The sequence below is a fragment of the Labeo rohita genome, chromosome 10 (genome assembly GCF_022985175.1).
Source record: "Labeo rohita strain BAU-BD-2019 chromosome 10, IGBB_LRoh.1.0, whole genome shotgun sequence".
Classification (NCBI taxonomy): Eukaryota; Metazoa; Chordata; class Actinopteri; order Cypriniformes; family Cyprinidae; genus Labeo; species Labeo rohita.
The window spans coordinates 24,939,107-24,955,409 of record NC_066878.1 but is presented as its reverse complement, the minus strand read 5'-3'; the positions used below and the strand labels follow the sequence as shown (position 1 = coordinate 24,955,409).

The 16,303-nt window shown below is 41.7% G+C and overlaps 2 protein-coding genes across 3 annotated transcripts; both read right to left on the bottom strand.

Moving 5' to 3' along the window:
• Positions 1-3,135: 3,135 nt before the first annotated feature.
• On the bottom strand, positions 3,136-10,246 carry LOC127171777 (uncharacterized). The gene is made up of 3 exons (XM_051120647.1): positions 10,120-10,246; positions 7,757-8,647; positions 3,136-3,354 (listed from the first exon to the last, which is right to left on the bottom strand). The coding sequence occupies exons 1-2, from the start codon at positions 10,244-10,246 to the stop codon at positions 7,770-7,772; spliced, it is 1,005 nt and encodes a 334-aa protein (XP_050976604.1). The 3' UTR covers positions 3,136-3,354; positions 7,757-7,769.
• Positions 10,247-11,093: 847 nt separating this feature from the next.
• LOC127172326 (coiled-coil domain-containing protein 8-like) lies at positions 11,094-11,927 on the bottom strand. 2 transcript variants are annotated; one of them, XM_051121585.1, is made up of 3 exons: positions 11,787-11,927; positions 11,570-11,719; positions 11,094-11,502 (listed from the first exon to the last, which is right to left on the bottom strand). In XM_051121585.1, the coding sequence occupies exons 2-3, from the start codon at positions 11,641-11,643 to the stop codon at positions 11,133-11,135; spliced, it is 444 nt and encodes a 147-aa protein (XP_050977542.1). In that variant the 5' UTR covers positions 11,644-11,719; positions 11,787-11,927; the 3' UTR covers positions 11,094-11,132. The 2 variants fall into 2 exon arrangements, with proteins under 2 accessions (XP_050977542.1, XP_050977543.1); XM_051121586.1 differs by lacking the exon at positions 11,787-11,927 and having other exon boundaries at positions 11,570-11,743.
• Between the last annotated feature and the right edge of the window lie 4,376 nt (positions 11,928-16,303).

Below are 16,303 nucleotides of genomic sequence, written 5' to 3'. Positions count from 1 at the left end.
TTTTATTTGTGCAGTGTCTGGTGGCAATATAATCTAGTGAAAATCATTCACAGCGTGACTGTTTTCTCCAGTCAGCACCGATAAAAAATTGTTCAGAGACAAAGTCGCTCTCAATCCAATTTCAAACACGACTGCTAAAACATTCCAGCGTTATCTAGGACGTCTGTCCGAATGGTGTTGTTTATGTCTACTGTCAATGTTCTCCAACATATAATTGTCAAAACACTGAAATTGTCTGTAGATTAACATTATTGTTCTTGGAACCAAAAGGTCATGATTTAAAGAAGTAATTATTGTTTTCTCTTGAAACGTTCAAGTACATTTAACACTCCTGCAATGACGTTATAAATACAGAAACATTTCATTTCTAATTTAACTGTTTACACCAGATGTGCTTACCATCAGGACATCCAAGATGTGGATTAATTTATTATTCATTAAATTTAAATGTACCATTTCATCACTTGCTCACCAATGGATGTGAATGGGTGCCGTCAGAATGAGAGTCCAAACACCTGATAAAAACATCACAAGTAGTCCACACCACTCCAGTCCATCAGTTAACATCTTGAGAAGAGACAAAAGCTGAAACAAATCCAGCATTAAGACATTTTGAGTCCATAATTCATAACAATGCTTCCTCTGGTGAAAAAGTGGTCTGGTCTGAATCAGGGGAGAAATCTGCACAGATCAACCACTGTTTACAAGCCAAAACAGCTCTAAACAAATATGTGGCTGGATTTTGATGTGAGAGACAACAGGAGATGGACTTTTTCCACTGGAGGAAGCGTTTTTATGAATTATGGACTTGAATTTTTATATAAAAACGTCTTAATGATGGATCTAAATGATGGACTGGAGTGGTGTGGATTACTTGTGGATTACTGTGGTGTTTTTATCAGCTGTTTGGACTCTAACTCTGACGGCACCCATTCACTCAGGACCCTCAGGACATCCAAGATGTGGATGAGTTTTTTCTTCATTAAATTTAAATGCGTCACTCCATCACTTGCTCACCAACTGATGTGAATGGGTGCCATCAGAATGGAGTCCAAAGAGACAAAAGCTAAAACAAATCCATCATTAAGATGTTTATAACGCTTCTTCCAGTGAAAAAGTCCATCTCCTGTTGTCTTTCACATCAAAATCCAGCCATGTATTTGTTTAGAGCTGTTTTGACTTGTAAACGGTGCTTGATCTGTGCAGATTTCTCTTCTGATTCAGACCAAACCACATTTTCACTGCAAGGAAGCGTTATTATGGATTATGGACTCGTTAAAACATCTTAATGATGGATCTAAATGATGGACTGGAGTGGTGTGGATTACCTGTGGATTATTGTGGTGTTTTTATCAGATGTTTGGACTCTCATTCTGATGGCACCCATTCACTCAGGACCCTCAGGACATCCAAGATGTGGATGAGTTTTTTCTTCATTAAATTTAAATGTGTCATTCCAACACTTGCTCACCCATTCACTCAGGACCCTCAGGACATCCAAGATGTGGATGAGTTTTTTCTTCATTAAATTTAAATGTGTCATTCCATCACTTGCTCACCAATGGATCCTCTGCAGTAGGGCTGCACGATTAATCGGACGATATTGTGAGGCGCGCTTAGTCAATGAAGCCGGTACTTTGATGAGTAGTAAAGCTCCATCACGTGCATTCAGCTGAAGCTGCAATAAATACACAGAGCCGTAAATCACTGACAAGCTACGCCAAATCGCGCTTATAATCGAATGCGATTTTGAGCGCAATTTGGCGTAGCTTGTCAGACCTTTTCTCAAGACTGGAGTGGTGTGGATTACTTGTGATGTTTTCATCAGATGTTTGGACTCTCATTCTGACGGCACCCATTCACATCCATTGGTGAGCAAGTGACACATTTCTCCAAATCTGATGAAGACTCATCCTAATCTTGTATGGCCTGAGGATGAGTAAATTTTCAGCACATTTTCATGCCTTTAATAAGCGATTAGGCTCACCCACACAAACTACCCAAACAAAAACCAAACCAATTAGTTTATTGGCGGTCTGTATCCCAGTCCCAGGTGCAAAAGTCTAAAAACGAGATTGTTAGTCCCGCTCACATTGTCTCCTCTTCTTTTCTTTTTTTTTTTCAGAATAACCTGTTGCTTCAAACCCCCTTTATAAATAATGATCAGGTCTAAATGCAGAGCTGAGGACGTGCATCTGCACAAAGAACATGAGAAACCCTTCTGAAGGTGTGGAGTCAAGTAGGTTTGAGAAGAAGCTCGGCACTATAATTGATCGTGAGGCGCTTTACTGAGGTTAAATTGGCAGCTTAATGAAGCTCAGGAAGTCTCACGCAAACGTCAGAAATGCCGCACACATTCCCAGGGGCTTTAACAGAATCCCTCGGAACAAACACAGGCCACTGGGGTTGTTATTTGTGAGCTGAAATAGCCTTTCCTCTTTCTATAAAAAAGATGCACTGGATGCATCATTACAAACGTTGGGTTTCACTGTTTATCCGCTCTGTTTAAAAACTTAATCTTCACGTAACCCTCAATTCTCTGCAAATAAATCAGAAATTGTTTAAAATGGTTCTTGCATCTGTTAAGTCAGTATTCCTTGTTGAGGAAATAATCACCACTTTTTGGCCATTCGAGTTACTTAGCAACCAAAACGGGCGTCCCTTGATAAACAACAAACAAATCAGCATCACAGTGGTTGTCCAAATGTGTTAACATGTATTTACATTTGTAAGCAGATGCAGAAACTCCTGTGTGATGACTAGGCTGGAAAACTAACTTTTGTCTGCACTGCTTCTGAATAATTTATGAAGAAAAAAAAAGTTCAGTGTTCTGAAACCCTGATAAACAACAAAATTAATTATGAATTAATTAATTATAGGTAAGATGCAGATGCATGAAAAACAAAGTAAAATACTGTAAAATATTTCACAATGAATAAAACAACCTTTGTTTTCCTGCAGTGAAGTAGAGAAAATATTATATTTTGATATAACATAATATATTTAGCTTTTTCATACAAATATTTATTTAGATGATTAATATGATATTTAAGTTAAACCCGTGCAACAAATGTGAATGATGCTCATATTTATTGACTGTTGTCAGGTCGCATCAGTGAAAATTTGTGACTGTGTAACACTGCCATCACGTGGTCATTCGTTACAATTACATAAAAATGTTTTAAAAATTCATACTCACAGATGTCAATGCTAAAAAATAATATCAGTTCACAATAGGACTAATATAAAATATCATATAAAGTGTATAAAATTTGGTCCTGATGTCCAGCATTCACTCCTTGTTATGCTTATTGTCTTCACTTTAATACTCTGGATCCACCAGCATCTGACAGCCTGAGGACCATAGGAGGAACAGATTAGAAAGTTACTAACATCTTTATTTTATAAACATAAAGGCAAAACATCTGCAAAAATGGGAATATATTCAAAGAACACATTCTTGGCCAGGCTAAAGCTGACGTACACAATATAGTCACATATTCACACGTCCTTAAAGGAATAGTTCACACAAACATGAAAATGTGCTTACCCCTCAGGTCATCCAAGATTAGGATGAGTTTGTTTCTTCATCAGATTTGGAGAAATGTAACATTCCGTCAATTGCTCACCAATGGAAGTGAATGGGTGCCGTCAGAATGAGAGTCCAAACATCTGATAAAAACATCACCATAATCCAGAGTTCATCAGTTCACATCTTGAGAAGACAAAAGCTGAAACAAATCCATCATGAAGACATTTTAAATTAAAATACGAGTCCATAATCCATAATAACGCTTCCTTCAGTGGAAAAGTCCATCTCCTGTTGTCTCTTGCATGAAAACTCAGCCATGTATTTGTGTACAGCTGTTTTGGCTTGTAAACAGTGGTTGATCTGTGTAGATTTCTCTCCTGATTCAGACCAGACCACTTTTTCACCAGAGGAAGTGTTATTATGCATTAACTTATTATGCATCAACTGATGGACTGGAGTGGTGTGGATTACTTGTGGATTATTGTGATGTTTTTATCAGCTGTTTGGACTCTCATTCTGACGGCACCCATTCACTGCAGAGGATCCACTGGTGACACACTTCTACAAATCTGATGAACAAACTAACTCATCCTAATCTGAGGGTGAAATTTTTATCTTATTTAGTTTTCTTTGCATTTGAGCAGCCACAGAGAGTTTAATCTGTTATATGATGATCTCTTTTGTAATTTTAGATACTGGATTATTATTGTAAAGCACTCTGATCAAATTGTGTAGCTTTTAATGATTCTATATGAATAAATTCATGTTGATGATGTTTTTATCAGCTGTTTGGACTCTCTTTCTGACGGCACCCATTCACTGCAGAGGATCCACTGTCGAGCAGCTGAAGGACTGACATATTTTTGCAAATCTGATGAAGAAAAAAACTAACCTAATCTAGGATGATCTGAAGGTTAGCACATTTGTAGCACATGTTTGGATGAACTATTCCTTTTATAACATAAATATAATCGAAAAGAAAAATCTTGATTTTAGTTATTGAAAGAATCAAAGTTAAACACCTGTGAGAAGTTGGCACCCCATAAAAAGAAATATTCGTTTGTGCTGATTTGTGCTGCAAAAATGAACATTTGTGCTGGTTTGGTGTTTGAGATGTTAAACAATTTTTTTGACCATGTGATGTCACTTTCCACCCCATGTTGCCCAAATCTCTCAAAAAACTGGTGTAGTTCGTATGTGCTCGATTTGTGCCCGTTTGTGCCATTAAAACAAACACTGTACCAATTTTCCTTCCTTAGATAAAACCAAAATATTTTCGGGAGCTGTGATGTCACTCTCCACCCCAGTTCATCTAAATCAGACAATACTGGTGTCATTGGTTTGTGCTCGATTTGTGCCGTTGAAAAGACCAGACCACTTTTTCACCGGAGGAAGTGTTATTATGCATTATGGAGTCAATGTATTTTGGTTAAAAATGTGTTGATGGATTTGTTTTAGCTTTTGTCTTCAAGATGTGAACTGATGGACTGGAATGGTGTGAATTACTTGTGGATTATTGTGATGTTTTTATCAGCTGTTTGGACTCTCATTCTGACGGCACCCATTCACTGCAGAGGATCCATTGGTGGCACACTTCTACAAATCAGATGAACAAACTCATCCTAATCTGAGGGTAAAATTTCAAATCAAATATATACTTTATTTTTTAGGTTAACTTCATATTTCAAGTTGACTATGTTTAAATGTCAAGGCAGCATGAACACTAATGTTCTAAGATTTCTGTCAAATAAGTTCTGTTCTTTTGAACTTTCTATTCATCTGTGAATCCTGAAAAATAAAATGTATCACAGTTTCCACAAAAATATTGTGCATCACAACTCTTTTCAACATTGCTAATAATCAGAATTGTTTATTGAGCAGCAAATCAGCATATTAGAATGATTTCTGAAGGATCGTGACACTCAAGACTGCTGAAAATTCAGCTTTGATCACAGAAATAAATTACACTTTAACAGATATTCACAGACAAAATGTTATTTTAAATTGTAAAAATATTTCACAATTTTTTGGTGAGCAGAAGAGGCTTCTTTCAAAAATGTAAAAACATTGTGCTGCCTTAAATTTTACATTTAGTCATCCCCAAGTTTTCACTAACTTCATATTTCAAGTTGACTAAGTTAAATTTCAAGGTAGAATGAACACTAACTTTAACACTAACTTCTAACAATAAAACTCTCTTGTTATTTCTGAGGACGGAAAATCGATCCGATGTAAACTTGAACGGCACAAACGGGCACAAATTGAGCTAAAAAGTTTTTTTACTTTTTGTAAAAAGTTTTTTTGTTATATTTAAGCAGCGGTCATAGTTACAGGATTTCTTGTGCACGAATCGACCACAAACGAACAGCACCGGTTTGGAGAGATTTGGACGGCATGGAGTGGAAAGTGAAAAAGTCAAAAATATATAGTGTTTAAAGGAGAAGTCCACTTCCAGATTTCCAAAGATTTACAGATAATGTACTCACCGCCTTGTCATCCAAGATGTTCATGTCTTTCTTTCTTCAGTCGTAAAGAAATGATGTGTTTTTTGAGGAAAACATTTCAGCATTTTTCTCCATATAATGGAGATTTTCTCCATATATGGTGCACCGATTTTGAACTTCCAAAAGTCAGTTTAAATGCGGCTTCAAACGATCCCAAATGCAGTTGTAAACGATCCCAGCCGAGGAAGAAGGGTCTTATCTAGCGAAACGATTGGTTATTTCATTAAAAAAATACAATTTAAATACTTTTTAATGTCAAACGCTCGTCTTGTCTTCTCTCCCTGAACTCTGTGTATTCTGACTCAAGACAGTTAGTGTTTGTCGAAAAACTCTGATCGTATTTTCTCCCTCAACTTCAAAAATCATTTCAGAATCATCCTACATCACTGCAGAAGAACAGACACAGTGTTTGCAAAGAAGATCAAACACCCTTAACAAAAAAGGTAAAACAATGATATAGGACGATTTTGAAGCTGAGGGAGAACATGAGCCGTGTTGAGGGTGCTACATTACAAGTAAGTAAGTAAAAAGTAAGTAACGTTATTTACTACGTAAGTACAGTTATTTTTCACCCCATTTATTAATAAAAAGCTCTCCTGTCCCCATGTTGAGAGAAATCGGGAGTAAGATGTTAGTTCTGGACTAAATGTGAACATGCATTAATTCATCTCACTCACAAAAAACAGATTTGGCATTCCTCAAAATGAATAAAAAGTTAAATTCAACTCAGAATATGACGCAAACCTGTAATAATTAAATGTTAAATAACAGAAATATCCTTTATGCATTTAATCCCATTTAATTAACGAATGTCTTTGCTGTCGACCTTCGATAATCCAATTCAACCATACTAATAAGCACAAATTACTCAAGATAATCTAACATTTGTTTTCCTTTTTTTTTATTGCTGAAGTATTGACATTTTTTTTCTTCTGTGGTCTACTGTACAGAAGTGAATTTATTTTTCTCAAAGCCTGAGGCTTTTGGTGTTAAAAGGCTTTTACATTTGCCAAAAATAGAACTTTTTATATTAAAAACAAACAAGCAAGCCCCGTCCAGATTTAAAAAGTAACACAAAAGTAATGTAACACATTACTTTCCATAAAAAGTAACTAAGTAACGTAATTAGTTACTTTTTTAGGGAGTAACTCAATATTGTAATCCATTACTTTTAAAAGTAACTTTCCCCAACACTGAACATGAGATGGGAGTTTTTCGACATACACTAACTGTCATGACCCAGAACAAAAACAGTCCAGGCAGAATAAGACAAGATGAGCGTTTGACATTAAAAAGTTTAATGAAAAAATTAATGAAATAACCAATCGTTATGTTAGATAAGACACTTCTTACTTGGCTGGGATTGTTTACAACCGCATTTGTGATCGTTTGAAGCTGCATTTAAACTACATTTTGGAAGTTCAAACTCGGGGCACCATATCAGTCCATTATATGGAGAAAAATCCTGAAATGTTTTCCTCAAAAAACATAATTTTTTTACAAATGAAGAAAGAAAGACATGAACATCTTGGATGACAAGGGGGTGAGTACATTATCTGTCAATTGTTGTTCTGGAAGTGGACTTCTCCTTTAATATCTCAAACACTAAACCAGCACAAACGTTTGTTTTTGTGGCACAAATCAGCACAAATGAATGAAATAGCTTTGGTGATTATTTCTTTTTATGGGGTGCCAACTTCACAGAATTGTAATACCATACCTCTGCTGTTTCTTTAGTTTGGTATGAAAGCGTCTCCCGCAGCTTCATTCTTGATGTGATCTTCATCTGGTTTCTCAGGACATTCAGGCGTCACGTCAGGTCGGTCTGTGTCGCTTCGGCCTGCAGGCGTCAGACCGTCTTCCAGTGTAAATCTGCACCAGGATTTATGTGTCAGATCCTGATTCTCATATGGAAAGGTGAAAGAACATAATGCTTTCTGCATCAAAACATTCTTCCATTTCACACATGACTTTGGTCTGGGAGTGTCTGGTTTCTGAAGAGCATCTGTATTGGACTGTGTGTTTCTGGAGGAGATGGATGAAGGATTCTTGATCTTAAATGGTTCCTGTGAAACCGTCTGTTGTTTAATGTCAGTGGCGTCTTCACACTGTTTGAGTTCTTCTTTAAAAATCTTCAGCTGTGAAACTAAAGACGCTTCTGAGTTCAGTTCATGCTGATGTTGTTCCATGTTGGTTCCAGTGATCTTCAGGGATTTTTCAGTCGATTTCTCATTGGTTTGATCGTCCGGTTTGAGATCAGATGAATCTTGGTTGTTAATGCTTTTCTGTGCAGGTGCAAAAGCTTTTTTGCTTAAATTAGAGTTATTATCAAGGCAATCAGCCTCAGCCAACTCACTTGAAACATCAGAAAATGAAATCCTTCTGTTTTGACTCTTTTTGTCTGGTTTTCCAGGTTTCTGTCTGTGATATTCAGGTGTGTCCAGTCTTATGTTGTTAACCGGGTTAGTGGTCATCGGGCTGTTGTCTGAACTGCTGCTGTCCAGCTGTCGGCGCCACAAACGGCGACTCGTTTTTCTCGGCGGCGCCCGGATTACTGGAGGACTCTGGGAAGACGGAGAATCTCTCTGATCGTCCTGATTCTCAGACGAGCCTGTGAGATCAAATCACATGTGTGAGAGAGGGGATTCAGTAGTCATCTTTCATCTTTACAGAAGTTTGGGGCCAGATTTTTATTGAAAGAAATTCATACTTTATTCATCAAGGATGCATTAAATGACAAAAGATTTCTATTTCAAATGTTGTTCTTTTGAACTTTCTATTCATCTGTGCATCCTGAAAAATAAAATGTATGACAGTTTCCACAAAAATATTGTGCAGCACAACTGTTTTCAACATTGCTAATAATCATGTGACACTGAAGACTGGAGTAATGATGCTAAAAATTCAGCTGCGCATCACAGAAATAAATTACATTTTAACAGATATTCACACAGAAAATGTTATTTTAAATTATTATAATATTTCACAATTTTTGATGTTTTTCATTGTGCATTCCAATTAATCTCAATCAAAGTTATTTTGATTAAGTTAAAATAACTAACCAAAATACAGCTAACACAATAAATAAACATAACATAACATAACATAACATAACATAATAAAACATGATTTTTAACATTTTAAAAAAAAGTTATCTGTTTTTGCAAATAAACTCTTCATTTGTAATACTGTGCAAGTCTGTACATAAGCCTAAAGTAACGAAGACGCAGAGGTGGAATCCAAAAGCGGATGTTTATTAAAACAACAGCAAACATACACAATGAACCGTAATCCAAGCAGGCAGTGAGTAAAAGCAGGCAGTGGGTCAGATAACGAGAGAAACAGTCCAGTATAACAAACGTAACAATGGGGGTAATCCAGAGAGCGATGGTCAGAGGCAGAAATAGGTCAAACCTTGTAATCAGTCCACACAAGCAAACAATCCAAACAGGGGTGATCCGTAAACTCGAAATCCATAAACAAAGCAAAACAGCAACAGGTAATCCAACAGAGTAAAGTTTACAACGCTCGGTAAGGCAGGTTTAACTGGCAATACTTCGCAACATGCAAGCACATGGTGAGTCCTTATATACTGCCAAACAGGAAGTGACAGTAGAAGCAGCAGAGGGAGCATGCAGGCAGTACTGGGGTGAGGGCTCCCTCTGCTGGCTTGGCGTTACAGAATCCCCCCCCCTAGGAGCGACTCCTGGCGCTCAAACAACAGTCCAGGTGGGTGGGGGAACAGAGGCAAAACAGGGGGTGGGACGGAGGGCCAGGTCCATGTAGAGCAGGTGGGTCTGGATCGTGGAGCAGGGACAGACAGTGAAGCACAGGAGGACCTGGACCATGGAGCAGTGGCAGACAGTGAAGCACTGGAGGACCTGGGCCGTGGGGCTGTGGCAGACAGTAGAACCCTGGAGGTCCTGGGCCGTGGTGCAGTGGCAGACAGTGAAGCACTGGAGGACCTGGGCCGTGGGGCTGTGGCAGACAGTAGAACCCTGGAGGTCCTGGGCCGTGGTGCTGTGGCAGACAGTGGAAACCTGGAGGACCTGGGCCGTGGAGCGACAGCAGACCGTGAAATACTGACGTGCCTGGGCCGCAGAGCAATGACAGACAGTGGAACACTGGAGGTCCTGGGCCGTGAAGCAGTAGCAGACCATGAAGTACTGGAAGGCCAGGGCCGTGGCACAATGGCAGAGTAGGGAACCATGGTGGGGCAGGCAGAGCAGGTAGGGCTGGGAGCCATGGCGACGCAGGCAGAGCAGACAGAACAGGGGGCCATAGCAAGGCAGGCAGAGCAGGCAGAGTAAGGAGCCGTGGCAGGCAGGCAGAGCAGGGCAGGCGAGGCAGGTAGAGCAGGCAGAGCAGGATTTCATGGCGCCAGGCAGAGCAGGCGACATGGCCATTGCAGGGCAGGCAAAGAGGTTCACATGAATGATTTCTTTGGCCTTCTTGATAGCGACATGGCGGGCAGAGAGTTCATGATTTGTGACTGTGACATGGTGGGCAGAGAGTTCATGATAGGACGCCGCTCCCATAGGAGGATCTACAGCTAGCGCTGACACCTCTGGGGGCATGGGCGCAGATGCTTGGGCAGAAGAGGCCTCTGACGTAGACTCGTGGACAGACGAGGCAGTGAGTTCATTAATGGACGCCACCTCCTTAGGAGGTTCTACAGCGCATGCTGACACCTCAGGAGGTATTGGCGCAAACTCTTGGACAAGAGAGGCTTCTGGTATAGACTCGTGGATAGACGAGGCCTTGGGAGCAGACTCGTGGATAGACAAGGCTTCTTGAGCAGACTCGTGGACAGATGAAGCTTCGGGAGTAGACTCGTGGGCAGACGAAGCTTCTGGAGCAGACTCGTGGACAGACGAAGCTTCTGAAGCGGTCTCGTAGACAGACGAAGCTTCTGGAGCGGTTTCGTAGACAGGCGAGGCCTCCGGGGCAGACTCGTGGACCGGTGAGGCCTCGGGAGCAGACTTTTGGACAGAAGAGGCCTCTGGAGCACAGTATGCTGCCCACATACTGAGGATGGCTACCTACAGGCAGCACAGTAGCTAGTGGGGTGTCTGTTGACCTTGTGGGTGCTGATGTTATGGGCTTGTGGCTTGTGAATGTGGGCTCTGCGTGGCTTGGGAGCGTGGGCTCTGCGTGGCTTGGGAGCGTGGGCTCTGCGTGGCTTGGGAGCGTGGGCTCTGCGTGGCTTGGGAGCGTGGGCTCTGCGTGGCTTGGGAGCGTGGGCTCTGCGTGGCTTGGGAGCGTGGGCTCTGCGTGGCTTGGGAGCGTGGGCTCTGCGTGGCTTGGGAGCGTGGGCTCTGCGTGGCTTGGGAGCGTGGGCTCTGCGTGGCTTGGGTCAGAAATGTTATAGGGGACCAGATGAGGATTTGGTAGGATAATAGCTTTTTGCCTTGAGTTAGGGAGGCCTGCCGTGGCCGGACTTGACTCAGGGAGGCCTGCCGTGGCCTCAGGACTTGACTTGACTTGGGAGAACAGCGGTGACTTGACCTGGCTCGTGCAGTCCAGCTGTGACTTGACTTGGCTTGTGAAGGTCAACTGTGACTTGACTTGGCTCAGGGACAATAGCAGCAACTTGACTTGGCTCATGAAGAACAACCGTGGCGTGGCTTAGCTCAGGGAAGACAGCAGCAATTTGACTTGGCTTGTGAAGATCTGCTGTAACCTGGCTTGACTCAGGAACAACATGGCTTGACTCAGGAACAACATGGCTGGCTTGACTCAGGAACAACATGGCTTGACTCAGGAACAACATGGCTTGACTCAGGAACAACATGGCTTGACTCAGGAACAACATGGCTTGACTCAGGAACAACATGGCTTGACTCAGGAACAACATGGCTTGACTCAGGAACAACATGGCTTGACTCAGGAACAACATGGCTTGACTCAGGAACAGCATGTGACTTGGCTTGGCTTGACTCGTGGGGAACAGCTGTGACTTGGCTTGACTTGGCGTGTGGGGAACAGCTGTGACTTGGCTTGACTGTGGGGAACAGCTGTGACTTGGCTGACTCGTGGGGAACAGCTGTGACTTGGCTTGACTCGTGGGGAACAGCTGTGACTTGGCTTGACTCGTGGGGAACAGCTGTGACTTGGCTTGACTCGTGGGGAACAGCTGTGACTTGGCTTGACTCGTGGGGAACAGCTGTGACTTGGCTTGACTCGTGGGAACAGCTGTGGCTTGACTCGTGAGAACTGTGGCTTGACTCGTGAGAACAGCTGTATCTTGGCTTGACTCATGGGGAACAACGGCTGTGACTTGGCTTGATTCATGGGGAACAACTGTGTCTTGACTTGACTCATGGAGAACAACAGCTTTGCTTGACTTGACTCTGTTGCTTGGACTCTGTTGCTTGACTTGACTCTGACTTGCTTGACTTGACTCTGTTGCTTGACTTGACTCTGTTGCTTGACTTGACTCTGTTGCTTGACTTGACTCTGTTGCTTGACTTGACTCTGTTGCTTGACTTGACTCTGTTGCTTGACTTGACTGTTGCTTGACTTGACTCTGTTGCTTGACTCTGTTGCTTGACTCTGTTGGCTTGACTCTGACTTGGCCGGACTCTGTTGCTTGGCCGGACTCTGACTTGGCCGACTCTGACTTGAAGCTTGGCCGGACTCTGAAGCTTGGCCGGACTCTGAAGCTTGGCCGGACTCTGACTTGGCCGGACTCTGTAGCTTGACTCTGACTTGTACTCTGTTGCTTGACTTGACCTTGACCCTGGAACTGGACTTGACTTGGGAGCCTGACTGGACTTGGAAACTTGACTTGACCCTGGAACTCGACTGGACTCGGCTTTTGACCCTTGAGCTTTTGACCCTTGAGCAGCAGCTGTAGCTTGACTTGACCTTGGAGCTTGACTTGACCTTGGAGCTTGACTTGACCTTGGAGCTGCAACTGTAGCTTGATTTGGTTCTGCAGCTTGACTTGGTTCTGCAGGAACAGTAGCTGTCATTTTAGCTGCCCATACAGCCATTAGGGGTGAGTCCAGTACGTGTGCCATCATGAGGCGTGGCTTGGAGACAGTGATTATCTTGTGGAGTGGCTCTGGGATGGCAGCCATCTTGTGAACTGGCTTGGGGAAGGCGGCCATCTTGTGGATTGGCTCTGGGAAGGCGGCCATCTTGTGGACTGGCTCTGGGACGGCGGCCATCTTGTGAACTGGCTTGGAGATAGCAGCCATCTTGTGAGCTGGTTGTAGGAGGGTAGCCATGACAGGTGCAGACTCCGGACGGGCAGGAATGGCGTGAGCAGGCCCTGGCGGCAGGCATGGCGTGAGCAGGCCCTGGAGCGGCAGGCATGGCGTGGAGGCCCTGGAGCGGCAGGCATGGCGTGAGCAGGCCCTGGAGCGGCAGGCATGGCGTGAGCAGGCCCTGGAGCGGCAGGCATGGCGTGAGCAGGCTTTGGCTTTGCAGGCATGACGTGAACAGGCTTTGGCTTGGTGGATGTGGCTTGAACAGGCTGTGGTGTGGTGGTTACTGCGGGATTGCGGGGTCCCTCGTCCGCAATCCCAACAGTGTATGATGATCCGCTTAGGAGTAGGGCATGATCAATATATTTCTCTAGTGACCAATGAATCTTTCCCCCAGGTAGCCATGAACGAATGGGATCGTTTAAACCCACCCGAAAAATGTCCTTCAGTGCCACGTCATTAAAATCAACAAGGTAACACAGTCCACAAAATTCCTCTACATACTCCTCTATAGCCTTGTCCCCTTGACGAAGGCAGAGGAGACGAGATACTGTTGGGTTCATGTTGGCTGAACGTTTCCGCTGGATTCTTGGTAGGCGAAGTATTCTGTAACGAAGACGCAGAGGTGGAATCCAAAAGCGGATGTTTATTAAAACAACAGCAAACATACACAATGAACCGTAATCCAAGCAGGCAGTGAGTAAAAGCAGGCAGTGGGTCAGATAACGAGAGAAACAGTCCAGTATAACAAACGTAACAATGGGGGTAATCCAGAGAGCGATGGTCAGAGGCAGAAATAGGTCAAACCTTGTAATCAGTCCACACAAGCAAACAATCCAAACAGGGGTGATCCGTAAACTCAGAAATCCATAAACAAAGCAAAACAGCAACAGGTAATCCAACAGAGTAAAGTTTACAACGCTCGGTAAGGCAGGTTTAACTGGCAATACTTCGCAACATGCAAGCACATGGTGAGTCCTTATATACTGCCAAACAGGAAGTGACAGTAGAAGCAGCAGAGGGAGCATGCAGGCAGTACTGGGGTGAGGCAGATGAAGAAAGCAACACTGGAAAACACTGATAAAGCAGGACATAATGTAGTGACCACTAAAAATATTTGGACGCTACAATGTCAAAATAAAGCGAAGAGCTTCAGAAAGTTATGGAGGCCCTAAGTCCAAAGTATACAGTCGAATAAGTAGCTCTTCAAAGTATTCTACATTTGATATCGTGCATGAATGCAGGCGCTCTAGGGACCTTCATGTGCTATTTTTCTCCAGAACTTACAAGTAATAAAAAATAAATTTGTACTCTTGTAAAAGAAAGTTGCAGCTCTCTCATAACACGCTCACACGAGCGCTTGTCAATATGGGCGTCTGTTGTTTCAGTCTCTGCTATTTTGTTGCTGTTGTTCCTTCTCTTTAGTTTACTTTTCTGTTGGGAAACAATGGCCCGGGCCAGTGCTGCCACCTTGTGGAACAACTGATTAGTGCAAAACAAACTCGAAGCGCATGTGCGACCATATAGTATGTTGTAAGTGGACCCTTATGGAAGCCCGTTTCTGCCACTGAATAAAAATAAAAAAGGTAGTTTGCGACTTTATCTGACAATTCTGATATTTCTTTCTCTCAGTTGTGAGTTTACATCTTGCACTTCTGCCTTTTTCCTCAGAATTGAATGACACAAACTCATGATTATGAGATATAAACTCACAATTGCAAGTAATATTCTTGTAATAAAGTAATAAAGTCAGAATTGCAAAATAAAAACTGACAATTCTGACTTTTTTCTCAGAATTGCGTGATATAAACTAGCACTTGCATGTTATAAAGTCAGAATTACGAGATATAAACTCGCAATTCTGAAAAATGATGTCAGAATTGCATGATATAAACTTGCAATTGTGAGTTATAGTCAGAAATTCAAGACATAAACTTGCAATTTTGAGAAATAAAGTCTTCTGACTTTTTCTCAGAATTGCGAGTTAACACGCAATTGCAAGTTATTACGTCAGAATTGTGAAATATAAACTTTTATAAAATATAAATATAAACTTTTTTCCCCCTCAAAATTGGACTTTATAACTCACAATTTAGATGAGTTTTTATCTCGCAATTCTGACTTTATTTCTTGTAACTGTGTTTCTCGCAATTCTGACTTCATAACTCACAATTGTGAGTTTATATCTCACTATTCCGAGACAAAAAATCAGAATTCTGAGTTTGTATCATGCAATTCTGAGAAAAAAAGTCAGATATGTGAGATAAAAAGTCGCAATTACCTTTTTTATTTTTTATTCAGTGGCGGAAACGGGCTTCCATAGACCCTGTCATACCTGTAAAAAAATAAAAGTTAAATAAAAAATAAACATTGCTTGCATAATTTTAGTGATGGGAATAATATGAGGTGGTAGAAAAACCTTTATTCCAGTGCTTTTGCAAGAGAGCGCAAAGTTTATTGGGGAAACGTTTGCAAGCGAACGCCACGTTTTTTTGTGGGAACACAAACGTTTTAGGAGTGAACGTGAATGTTTTGCAAGAGAACGCAATGTTTCTCGGGAGAATGCAAATGTATTAAGAGCAGACGCAAATGTTTTGTGAGAGAATGCAACGCAATCATTTTGTAAAAAAACGCAATTGCATTCTAAACTAAAGCAATGTTTTGCAAAGTTTCTGGGTGGTATGCAAGATTTAGGAGTGAAGACAAAAAGATAAATAAAATGTGTTAATGTGTTAACCGTAAGGCAAAAGTTTTATGATAGAACACAAATTGTAAACTAAATCAGAGTTTTCTGGGCCATGCAAAAGAATGCCAAAAATTTTGCAAACAAAATTTCTTGCACATGATTGTAAAGTTTTGAGAGTGAATGCAAAAGCATTCAAATATAATTTTTTCTCCCATCACCATCATGTCTCCTTAAGGGCTCCGTAGATACTAATGAAGGACATTCACTTATTTAGAAGTGAACATCACTTTCCAGCTCATATAATTGAGCCTGTCACTGACCTCCAGCCTGTTTGGTTTCTCATGGCTCTGTCTGCGTCTCTTGTTGT

What these genes read in the sequence shown, in the direction of transcription:
- LOC127171777 (XM_051120647.1), bottom strand. Translation starts at nt 10,246, where the DNA reads ATGGTTCCCTACTCTGCCATTGTGCCACGGCCCTGGCCTTCCAGTACT. An exon ending in TCTGCGGCCCAGGCACGTCA is followed by an intron (nt 8,648 to 10,119) that starts GTATTTCACGGT and finishes TTGATCTCACAG; the next exon opens with GCTCGTCTGAGAATCAGGAC.
- LOC127172326 (XM_051121585.1), bottom strand. Translation starts at nt 11,643, where the DNA reads ATGAGCCAAGTCAAGTTGCTGCTATTGTCCCTGAGCCAAGTCAAGTCA. An exon ending in ACCTTCACAAGCCAAGTCAA is followed by an intron (nt 11,503 to 11,569) that starts GTCACAGCTGGA and finishes TCAAGTCCTGAG; the next exon opens with GCCACGGCAGGCCTCCCTGA.